We start from the raw sequence: 11,863 nt of genomic DNA, 5'->3' as shown, positions 1-11,863 counted from the left end.
GGGGTCCCGGAGGATTTTGGGGGAGCCCAGAGGTTTTGGGGTGACCCCCTCCTCTCCCCCCCCCCCCCGCAGGCGGCCGCCCCCCCGCGTCCCCCCCCCCAGACGGTGAAGCAGCTCCTGAAGGTGCTGAGGCAGCAGCAGAGCGGGGAGGGAGACCCCTGGTGAGTGCCCCTCCCCCACCCCTCCCCCCTCCCCCCCCAGGGGCTGTGTCCCCCCTCCCCCCACCGAATTGACCCCTCCCCCTCTGCTGTCCCCTCCCCCACAGGGTTCGGCTGTGCCCCCCCTGGCTGGTGAGTGACCTTTGACCCCGCCGTGTCCCCCCCCCACATCCCCCAACGTCCTCCCCATCCCCCACCCCCCCCCGTGTCCCCCCCCCCCCCCCCCCCCAAGTGTCCCCACTGTCCCCCCCTCCCCCCCTCACCCCGTCTCCCCCCAGGTGCCCCGGCCCTGCCCCAGTTCCGGCCGCTCCCTGGCCCGGCCCCCCCTTGTGACCCCCAACCCCTGCGGGGTCCCCCCTGTGCCCCATGGCGGCCCGGGGGGGGCCTATGGGGGGAGGAGCCCCCAACTTGGGGGGCTGTCAGGTGAGCGGGGGGGAGGGGCAATGGGGGTCAGTAGGGGGTCAGTGGGGGTCAACGGGGCACAATGGGGGGGTCAGTGTGGGTCAACTGGGGTCAGTGGGGTCAACAGAGTCAATGGAGGTAATGGGGGTCAATGGGGTCAATGGGGGTCAAGGGGGTCAATGGGGGTCAAGGGGGTCAATGGGGTCAATGGACACAATGTGGGGCTATGGGGTCAATGGGGTGTCAATGGGGTGTCAGTGGGGTCAATGGGGGTCAATGGGGGTGTCAGTGGGGTCAATGGGGGTCAATGGGGGTCAATGGGGTCAATGGATGCAATGTGGGGCTATGGGGGTCAATGGGGGCTCAATGGGGGGTCAGTGGGGTCAATGGGGAGTCAGTGGGGGTCAAGGGGTCAATGGGGGTCAATGCACGCGATGTGGGGGTCAATGGGGTCAATGGGGGGTCAATGGGGGTCAATGGGGGTCAATGGGGAGTCAATGGGGTCAATGGGTCAATGGGGGTCAATGAACGCAATGTGGGGCTATGGGGGTCAATGGGGGGTCAATGGGGGGTCAGTGGGGGTCAATGGACGCAATGTGGGGGCTATGGGGGGTCAATGGCGGTCAATGGGGGTCAATGGGGCAAGATGTGGGGGGGAAGGGGGCCTATGGGGGGGGCTATAGGGGTCAAGAGGTGTCAAGGGGGGTCAAGGGGGTCAATGGGGCAGGATATGGGGGCAACTGGAGCAACGGGGGTGTAACAGGGACCCTGGCACCCACCCCTTGACCTCTGACCCCAGTTCCCCCCCCCCAAGGCCGCAGCCCCCTTCGCCCCCCCAGGCCCCGCCTGGCCCCAGCCGCTGCTAGCCGGGGGGGAGATGGGGGGCAGCGTGGGGGGGCTGACCCCTGACCCCGAGCCTGACCCCGAGCCCGAGCCGGGGGAGCTGGCAGCCGCCCGCGCCGCCGTCCGCGCCATGGACCCCCGGGAGCTCCTGCAGCAGGACGAGGAGGGGGACACGTGAGTCGGGGTAACCGGGGGGCGCTGGGGGGCCGTGGGGGGCGTGGGGGGCCGTGGGGGGTCAAAGAGGTCAATGGGGGTCAATGGGGCAAGATGTGGGGGGAAGGGGGCCTATGGGGGGGGCTATAGGGGTCATGGGGGGTCACGAGGGTCAATGGGTGATTGACAGGGGTCAATGGGGCGAGATCTGGGGGTCTATAGGGGTCATGGGGGTCTATAGGGGTCATGGGGTCAATGGGTGATCAATGGGGGTCAATGGGCAAGATCTGGGGGTCTATAGGGGTCATGGGGGTCTATAGGGGTCATGGGGGGTCAATGGGTGATCAATAGAGGTCAGTGGGACAAGATCAGGGGGTCTATAGGGGTCATGGAGGTCTATAGGGGTCATGGGGGTCTATAGGGGTCATGGGGGTCAATGGGTGATCAATAGAGGTCAGTGGGACAAGATCAGGGGGTCTATAGGGTCATGGAGGTCTATAGGGGTCATGGGGGTCTATAGGGGTCATGGGGATCTATGGGAGTCTATAGGGGTCATGGGGTCAATGGGTGATCAATGGGGGTCAACGGGGCAAGATCAGGGGGTCCATAGGGGTCATGGGGGTCTATAGGGGTCATGGGGGTCAATGGGTGATCAATAGAGGTCAGTGGGCAAGACGGGGGGTCTATGGGGGGCTATGGGGGTCTATGGGGGTCAGTGGGGTCAATGGGTGATCGATAGGGGTCAGTGGGGCAAGACGGGGGCTCTATAGGGTCAAGGGGTGATCAATAGGGGCCATGGGGGTTCAGTGGAGGCCATGAGGGGTCAACGGAGGTCACGAGGGGTCAAGGGGGGTTGGGGGGGGTTAAGGGGGGGTCAAGGGGTCAAGGGGGGTCAAGGGGTCAAGGGGGGTCAAGGGTCAAGGGGGGGTCAAGGGGTCAAACGGGGGTCAACGGCGCAAAACAGGGCTTATGAGTCCTGGGGGGGGGGCGGGGCTGTGGGTGCCGGGGGGGTTGGGGGTGCCGGGGGGGGTTGGGGGTGCGGGGGGGGCTGTGGGTGCCGGGGGGGGTTGGGGGTGCGGGGGGGGTTGGGGGTGCGGGGGGGGTTGGGGGTGCCGGGGGGGGCTGGGGGTGCCGGGGGGGGTTGGGGGTGCGGGGGGGGCTGTGGGTGCGGGGGGGGTTGGGGGTGCCGGGGGGGTTGGGGGTGCGGGGGGGGCTGGGGGGCGCCCCTGACCCCCCGCCCCCCAGGCTGCTGCACTTGCTGTGCGCGCGGGGGCTGCGGGCCCCGGCCCGGGCGGCCGCGGAGGCCTTCAAGGCGTTGGGGCAGCTGGAGCTGCGCGAGCACCGCGGGAAGGTAACGGGGGGTAACGGGGCGAAGGGGTAATAACGGGGGGATAACGGGGTGATACGGGGGTAATAATGGGTAATAAGGGGTAATAATGGGGTAATAATGGGGTTATGGGGTGAATGGGGTAATAACGGGGGGATAACGGGGTGATACGGGGGTAATAATGGGTAATAAGGGGTAATAATGGGGTAATAATGGGGTTATGGGGTGAATGGGGTAATAACGGGGGGATAACGGGGTGATAAGGGGGTAATAAGGGGTAATAAGGGGTAATAAGGGGTAATAAGGGGGCAATAAGGGGTAATAAGGGGTAATAAGGGGTAATAAGGGGTGTAATAAGGGGTAATAAGGGGTAATAAGGGGTGTAATAAGGGGTAATAATGGGTAATAATGGGTAATAAGGGGGTAATAAGGGGTAATAAGGGGTAATAAGGGGTGTAATAAGGGGTAATAAGGGGTAATAAGGGGTAATAAGGGGTAATAAGGGGTAATAATGGGGTTATGGGGTAATGGGGTAATAACGGGGGGATAATGGGGTGATAAGGGGGCAATGAGGGGGTAATAATGGGGTGGTGGGGGTGAAAGGTGTAATAAGGGGGTAATAAGGGTAAAAAGGGGGTAATAACAGGGTAATAATGGGGTTATGGGGTGAATGGGGTAATAACGGGGGGATAACGGGGTAATAAGGGGGTAATAATGGGTAAAAAGGGTGTAATAAGGGGTAATAAGGGGGTAATAAGGGTAATAAGGGGGTAATAAGGGGTAAAAAGGGTGTAATAAGGGTAATAATGGGTGTAATAAGGGTAATAAGGGGGTAATAAGGGTAATAAGGGGGTAATAAGGATAATAAGGGGTATAATAAGGGGTAAAAAGGGTGTAATAAGGGTAATAATGGGTGTAATAAGGGTAATAAGGGGGTAATAAGGGGTAAAAAGGGTGTAATAAGGGGTGTAATAAGGGGTAATAAGGGGTAATAAGGGTAATAAGGGGTGTAATAAGGGTAATAAGGGGGTAATAAGGGGTAAAAAGGATGTAATAAGGGTAATAATGGGTGTAATAAGGGTAATAAGGGGTAAAAAGGGTGTAATAAGGGTAATAAGGGGTATAATAAGGGTAATAAGGGGTAATAAGGGGTAAAAAGGGTGTAATAAGGGTAATAAGGGGTATAATAAGGGTAATAAGGGGGTAATAAGGGGTAAAAAGGGTGTAATAAGGGGTGTAATAAGGGGTAATAAGGGGGTAATAAGGGGTAAAAAGGGTGTAATAAGGGTAATAAGGGGTATAATAAGGGTAATAAGGGGGTAATAAGGGGTAAAAAGGGTGTAATAAGGGGTGTAATAAGGGGTAATAAGGGGCTAATAAGGGTAATAAGGGTGCAATAAGGGTAATAAGGGGTGTAATAAGGGTAATAAGGGGGTAATAAGGGGTAAAAAGGGTGTAATAAGGGTAATAAGGGGTATAATAAGGGTAATAAGGGGGTAATAAGGGGTAAAAAGGGTGTAATAAGGGGTGTAATAAGGGGTAATAAGGGGCTAATAAGGGTAATAAGGGTGCAATAAGGGTAATAAGGGGTGTAATAAGGGTAATAAGGGTGCAATAAGGGTAATAAGGGGGTAATAAGGGTAATAAGGGGCTAATAAGGGTAATAAGGGTGCAATAAGGGTAATAAGGGGGTAATAAGGGTAATAAGGGGTAAAAAGGGGGGAATAAGGGCTAATAATTAGGCCTCTTGAGTCAGCTTGGGGTGCTGGGAAGGGGGAGTAAGGGCTCAGGGGTTGGGGGTGTCCGGTGACCTCTGAGCCCTGCCCCCCCCAGACCCCGCTGCTGGTGGCGGCGGCGGCGGCGGCGGCGGGGGGGTGGTGGGCGACCTGCTGGCCCTGGGGGCCGACCCCGACGCCGCCGACCACCGGGGCCGCACCGCGCTGCACCTCGCCGCCACCTACGGGCTCCCCCGCGTCCTCCAGGTGGGACCCCGACCCCCACCCGCGGGACCCAGGCGTCCAGAGGGACCCTGACCCCACCCATGCGACCCTCCCCCCCCCCCTTGCAGGCCGTGATGTCATCAGGGGTCCCCGTAAACGTGGAGGCCAGAAACTTCGAAGGTCAGGAAATTTGGGGGGGGGGGGGGGGGCAGGGTGGGGGAGGGGCTCCAGGGGGGGTCCCTGGGATTTTTTTGGGGGGAGGGCATGGGGTGGGGTATTGGGGGAGGGGTCTCGGGGAGCCCCCAAATTGAGGGGGATTGGGCCTGGAGGGAACCCAGTTGAGGGTCCCCAATTTGGGGGGGGGGGGTGTCTTGGGGGGGGTCCCTGGGGGGGGGTTGTCCCACTTGAGAGGGTCCCCAATCTTGGGGGGGGGTCTTGGGGGGGGTCTTGGGGGTGGTCTTGGGGGTGGGGGGTCTTGGGGGGGGAATCCCTGGTTTGGGGGAGTCTCAGGGGGTCCACATTTTTGGGCAGGTCCTTGGGGGCCCCTGGTGGGGGGGGTTTCCTATGTGGGGGGGTCCTTGCTGGGGGGGGGGGTCTTATATTGGGCGGGGGTGTCTGTATTTTGGGGGGGGGGGTCCTGGGAGGGTCCCAAATTTCAGGGCGCCCATATTTGGGGGTTGTGTGTGCCCCCAATTTGGGGGTCCTGGCTGGGGGGTCTTATTGGGGGGGGGGGCATTTTTAGGGGGTGAGGGCCCCATCCTGACACCGCCCCCCCCCCCAATTTCCTCTTCCCAGGCCAGACCCCCCTGCACTGCGCCGTCCTATCCCATAATGCCTCGCTGCGAGTGGGGGGGGACCCCGGGGTGGGGGGCGCCGGGGGGGCCCCCCCCACTTCGACCCCCCCAAGAATGGCTCCTCTGCGTCGAGCTCTTGCTGCGGATGGGGGCCGACTGCGGCAGCCAGGTACCCCCCAAATCCTGGGGTCCCCCCAAATCCTGGGTGCCCCCCAAAACCCCTGGGTGCCCCCCAAAACCCCTGGGTGCCCCCCAAATACTGGATCACCCCCAAAACCCCGGGTTCACCCCCCCCAAACCCCGGGTTCCCCCCCCAAACCCCGGGGTCCCCGAAAACACCCTGGGTCCCCCCCAAAACCCTGGGTCCCCCCCAAAACCGGGGTCCCCACAAAATCCATGGGTCCCCCAAAACCCCTGGGTTCCCCCCAAAATACTGGGTCGCCCCCCAAACCCCGGGGTCCCCACAAAGACCTGGGTCCCTCTGGGGGGGGGGGCGGGTCTGTGGGGTGCTGGGACCCCCCGAAACCCCTAGGTCCTTTGGGGGGGGTCTGTGGGGTGCTGGGACCCCCCCGAAACCCCTAGGTCCTTTGGGGAGGTCTGTGGGGTGCTGGGACCCCCCGGACACCTGGGTCCCTTTGGGGGGGGTCTGTGGGGTGCTGGGACCCCCCCGGACACCTGGGTCCCTTTGGGGGGGTCTGTGGGGTGCTGGGACCCCCCGGACACCTGGGTCCCTTTGGGGGGGGTCTGTGGGGTGCTGGGACCCCCCGGACACCTGGGTCCCTTTGGGGGGGTCTGTGGGGTGCTGGGATACCCCGGACACCTGGGTCCCTTTTGGGGGGTCTGTGGGGTGCTGGGACCCCCCCGGACACCTGGGTCCCTTTGGGGGGGTCTGTGGGGTGCTGGGACCCCCCGAAACCCCTAGGTCCTTTGGGAGGGGTCTGTGGGGTGCTGGGACCTCCCCCGGACACCTGGGTCCCTTTGGGGGGGTCTGTGGGGTGCTGGGACCCCCCGGACACCTGGGTCCCTTTGGGGGGGGTCTGTGGGGTGCTGGGACCCCCCCGGACACCTGGGTCCCTTTGGGGGGGGTCTGTGGGGTGCTGGGACCCCCCGGACACCTGGGTCCCTTTGGGGGGGGTCTGTGGGGTGCTGGGACCCCCCCGGACACCTGGGTCCCTTTGGGGGGGGTCTGTGGGGTGCTGGGACCCCCCCGGACACCTGGGTCCCTTTGGGGGGGTCTGTGGGGTGCTGGGACCCCCCGAAACCCCTAGGTCCTTTGGGGGGGTGTCTGTGGGGTGCTGGGACCCCCCGGACACCTGGGTCCATTTTGGGGGGGGGTCTGTGGGGTGCTGGGACCCCCCGGACACCTGGGTCCCTTTGGGGGGGGTCTGTGGGGTGCTGGGACCCCCCGGACACCTGGGTCCATTTTGGGGGGGGGTCTGTGGGGTGCTGGGACCCCCCGAAACCCCTAGGTCCTTTGGGAGGGGTCTGTGGGGTGCTGGGACCCCCCGAAACCCCTAGGTCCTTTGGGAGGGGTCTGTGGGGTGCTGGGACCCCCCCGGACACCTGGGTCCATTTTGGGGGGGGTCTGTGGGGTGCTGGGACCCCCCCGGACACCTGGGTCCCTTTGGGGGGGTCTGTGGGGTGCTGGGACCCCCCTGGACACCTGGGTCCCTTTGGGGGGGTCTGTGGGGTGCTGGGACCCCCCCGGACACCTGGGTCCCTTTGGGGGGGTCTGTGGGGTGCTGGGACCCCCCGAAACCCCTAGGTCCTTTGGGAGGGGTCTGTGGGGTGCTGGGACCCCCCGAAACCCCTAGGTCCTTTGGGAGGGGTCTGTGGGGTGCTGGGACCCCCCGAAACCCCTAGGTCCTTTGGGAGGGGTCTGTGGGGTGCTGGGACCCCCCGGACACCTGGGTCCCCCCCCCAGGACATGAAGAGCAGCCAGACCGTGCTGCACTTGGCCGTGAGGGGGGGGAACTTGGCCTTGACCCACCTCCTCCTGCGCCAGCCCGGGGTCGCCCCTCGCCTCGTCAACATGAAGGTAACGAGGCGCCGCCGCCACTTATGGGGCAGCTGTGGGGCTGGGGGGGTGGGGGGGTGTCTATGGGGCCTTGGGGGGGTGGATTATGGGGGCTAGGGGGCTCTATGGGGGGGGGTTTGGGGTGTCTATGGGGGATCTGGGGTGGGTTGGAGGGATCTATGGGGTTTTGGGGGCTCTGTGGGGCTCTATGGGGGATCTATGGGGCAGTGGAGGGGTCTATGGGAGCTTGCTGGGTTTCTATAGGCACTTTGAAGCACCTACGCAGGATCTATGGGGTTTCAGCGTGCCTATGGGGGATCTATGGGGCTTTGGGGGATATGGGGGCTCTATGGGGGAATCTATGGGGCACCAGAGCACCTATGGGGGATGTATGGGGAGATCTCTGGGATTCCATGGGTGCTTTGAGATACCTATGGGGGATCTATGGGGCTTTGGAGGCACCTATGGGGGATCTATGGGGCTTTGGGGGATATGTGGGGCTCCATGGGGGAATCTGTGGGGCACCAGAGCACCTATAGGGGAATCTGTGGGGCAGCAGAGATGTCTATGGTGGATCTAGGGGGAGATCGCTGGGTTTCTATGGGTGCTTTGAGATACCTATGGGGGATCTATGGGGCTTTGGAGGCACCTATGGGGGATCTATGGGGCTTTGGGGGATCTGGGGGGCTCTATGGTGGGCTCTATGGGGCACCAGAGCACCTATGGGGGAATCTATGGGTCAGCGGAGGTGTCTATGGTGGATCTAGGGGGAGATCTCTGGGTTTCTATGGGTGCTTTGAGATACCTATGGGGGAACTATGGGGCTTTGGAGGCACCTATGGGGGATCTATGGGGCTTTGGGGGATCTGGGGGGCTCTATGGGGGGGCTCTATGGGGCACCAGAGCACCTATGGGGGAATCTATGGGTCAGCGGAGGTGTCTATGGTGGATCTAGGGGGAGATCTCTGGGTTTCTATGGGTGCTTTGAGATACCTATGGGGGATCTATGGGGCTTTGGAGGCACCTATGGGGAATCTATGGGGCTTTGGGGGATCTGGGGGGCTCTATGGGGCACCAGAGCACCTATGGGGGAATCTATGGGTCAGCAGAGGTGTCTATGGTGGATCTATGGGGAGATCGCTGGGTTTCCATGGGTGCTTTGATGCACCTATGGGGGCTCTATGGGGTTTCAGGGTGCTCTATGGGGCGGTGGGGGGTTTGGGGGACCCCTGACCCCCTCCCGTGCCCCCCCCAGGCCCACGGAAACACCCCCCTGCACATGGCGGCGGCGCTGCCGGGGGGCCCGAGCCAGGAGCCCCTCGTCCGGCTGCTTCTGGCGTGGGGGGCCGACCCCGGCGCCCGCAACCTGGAGCACGACCTGCCCCACGGCCTGCTGCCCCCCGGCCCCCCCGGCGACCAGGTGGGACCCCCAGAGACCCCCCTGATCCAACCCCCGACCCCCAAATCCAGACCCCCTGACCCCCAGATCCAGACCCCCACAGCCCCCCCAAATCCAACCCACCGACCCCCAAATCCAGACCCCCTGACCCCCAAATCCAACCCCCCGACCCCCAAATCCAGACCCCCTGACCCCCAGATCCAGACCCCTACAGCACCCCCAAATCCAACCCACCGACCCCCAAATCCAGACCCCCTGACCCCCAAATCCAACCCCCCGACCCCCAAATCCAACCCCCCAACCCCCAGATCCAGACCCCTACAGCACCCCCAAATCCAACCCACCGACCCCCAAATCCAGACCCCCTGACCCCCAAATCCAGACCCCCACAGCCCCCCCAAATCCAACCCCCCAACCCCCAGATCCAGACCCCTACAGCACCCCCAAATCCAACCCCGCGACCCCCAGATCCAGACCCCCTGACCCCCAGATCCAGACCCCTACAGCACCCCCAAATCCAACCCTCGACCCCCAAATATAGACCCCCAGATCCCCCCCCAGATCCAACCCCAAACCCCCAAATCCAGACCCCCAGAGCACCCCCAAATCCAGACCCCCAAATCCAGACCCCATATCCAACCCCTGACCCCCCAAATCCAGACCCACAGAGCCCCCCCAGATCCAACCCCCCAACCCCCAAATCCAGACCCACAGAGCCCCCCGAGGTCCAACCCCCGACCCCCAAATCCAGACTCCCAGAGCACCCCCAGATCCAACCCCCCAACCCCCAAATCCAGACCCACAGAGCACCCCCAGATCCAACCCCCGACCCCCAAATGCACCCCCAAAGCACCCCCAGATCCAGACCCACAGAGCCCCCCAGATCCAACCCCCTGACCCCCAAGTCCAGACCCCGCCCCCAACCCACCCCTGCACCCCGAAATCTTGCTGCTGCCGCCTGCAAAAAGTGGGAGGGGAAACCCCCCAAAAATGACCCCTCGAACCCCAAAATGCTGGTGTTGTGCCCCAAAATTCTGCTTCTCTGCTCCAAAATAGCCACTTTGCACCCCAAAATTGTCACTGGAACCCCCAAAATCACCATTGGATCCCCAAATCTTGTTGTGCCCCAAAATATTGAAGACAAACCCCAAAATTGCCACCGGAACCCCAAAATCCTCCTCAGAACCCCCAAAATCTTGATGCGGAACCCCCCAATTGCCACTAGAACCCCAAAATCCTGTTGTTGCACCCCAAAATTCTACTTCTGTGCCCCAAAGTAGCCACATTGCACCCCAAAATTTCCACCAGACCCCCAAAATTACCACTGGAACCCCAAAATCCTGTTGTTGCACCCCAAAATTTTGCTTAGGAGCCCCAAGAGAACCATTGAACCCCCAAATATTGGTTTTGTACCCCAAAATTCTGCTTCTGTGCCCCCAAATTTCCCCACTGCACCCCAAAATTGCCACAAAAGCCCCAAATCCTGTTGTTGCACCCCAAAACCTTGATTAAGAACCCCCAAATCTTGTTGTTGCCCCCCAAAGTTCCCCTTTTATGCCCCAAAATAACCCCATTGCACCACAAAATTGGTACCGGAACCCCCAAAATCACCACTGGAACCCCAAAATCCTGTTGTTGCACCCCAAAATTCTGCTTCTCTGGGCCAAAATAGCCTCCTTGCACCCCAAAATCACGCCTGAACGCCCCAAATCCCACTGCTGCACCCCAAAATCCTGCTTCTGCCCCCCAAAATCCTACTGTGCCCTGAAATCGCCCGATGACACCCCAAAATCACCCCGGGAACCCCCAAAATCCCGCTGCACCCTATTTTTTGGGGGTCAAACCCCAGGGTTTTTGGGGTGCCCACCCCCCCAAATTTTAATATCAAACCGCAGGATTTTGGGTTCGAAACCCCAGATTTTCTAGACACCCCCCCCCCTAATTTTGGGGTCACCCACCACGATTTTGGGGGTGACCCCTCCTCCCTCCCCCGCAGCTCCGCCTCCTCCTGAAGAGCCGCCGCGGCGCCCGCCGCCCCTCCCCCACCTCCTAGGGGCAGAAGTGATGTCAGAGGGGCGGGGCTTCCTGGATATGACATCAGAAAGGAGGGGGGGGTACACACACTCCCCCCTCCCCCCCCCCCCCATATTGGGGGGGTGGTACCCCAAAATGTGCCTGGAGGGGACCCAGGCGTCCAGGGAACCCCAATTTTTCTTGATTTCCATGAAATCGCTCAATTTTGGGGGGGGCGGGGGGTGATGGGGGGGCGGGGCCAAGCATCCGGCTCCGCCCACCCCCACCCCCCCCACCCCCACCCCCATTTCCAGGAAATGAGTCTATGAACCATATTGGTTCAGGAGGGGGAGGGGGGGGGGAGAAAAAAAGGGGGCGCACCCCTTTTCCCCCTCCCCCCCCCTTTAGGGGCGCTGCCCCTTTAAGAGTGTCCCGGGGGGGCGGGGCTGCTGTGTAGCTCCGCCCCTCCCTAAAACACCCCTCCCCCCCACCCCCCAAGGCCTCATCAATGAAGGCTGTTAAGTTGGGGGAGGGGGATTTAAGGGTCTTCCCCCCCCCCCCCAAATTGGGGGAGGGGGGGGGTGTGGCTGGAGGGGGGACCCCAAATTGGGGGAGGGATGAGCCCCAAAATTGGGGTGTTTCACCCCAAAATGGGGTAGCAGAACCTGAACTGGGGCAAAACTGGTTTGGACTGGTTTGGACTGGAAAAAAGGTGGGGGAGGGCGCGTCCACGCCCCCCCCCCCCCCGAAATAAACCCTGTTGATTGGCTGAAGTGGGTGGCGTCATTTTGGGGGGGGGGGGGGGGGGGGGGCGTCC

The 11,863-nt window shown here is 62.0% G+C and overlaps 1 protein-coding gene across 1 annotated transcript; it reads left to right on the top strand.

Annotated features, from left to right (window-relative positions):
• The first annotated feature begins 427 nt into the window (after nt 1–427).
• Nucleotides 428–11,196, top strand: NFKBID (NFKB inhibitor delta). The gene is given in 11 exon segments (XM_064440165.1): nt 428–581; nt 1,375–1,577; nt 2,802–2,907; nt 4,717–4,752; nt 4,755–4,865; nt 4,952–5,003; nt 5,619–5,722; nt 5,724–5,786; nt 7,542–7,655; nt 8,890–9,054; nt 11,030–11,196. Coding segments are annotated over 11 exon segments (1,068 nt in total). The 5' UTR covers nt 428–524; the 3' UTR covers nt 11,087–11,196.
• The last annotated feature ends 667 nt before the right edge of the window (nt 11,197–11,863 follow it).

The sequence above is a fragment of the Phalacrocorax carbo genome, unplaced genomic scaffold (assembly GCF_963921805.1).
Source record: "Phalacrocorax carbo unplaced genomic scaffold, bPhaCar2.1 SCAFFOLD_329, whole genome shotgun sequence".
In the NCBI taxonomy this organism is placed as follows: domain Eukaryota; kingdom Metazoa; phylum Chordata; class Aves; order Suliformes; family Phalacrocoracidae; genus Phalacrocorax; species Phalacrocorax carbo.
The sequence above is the reverse complement of the archived record's forward strand: the minus strand, read 5'-3'. Positions and strand labels throughout refer to the sequence as shown.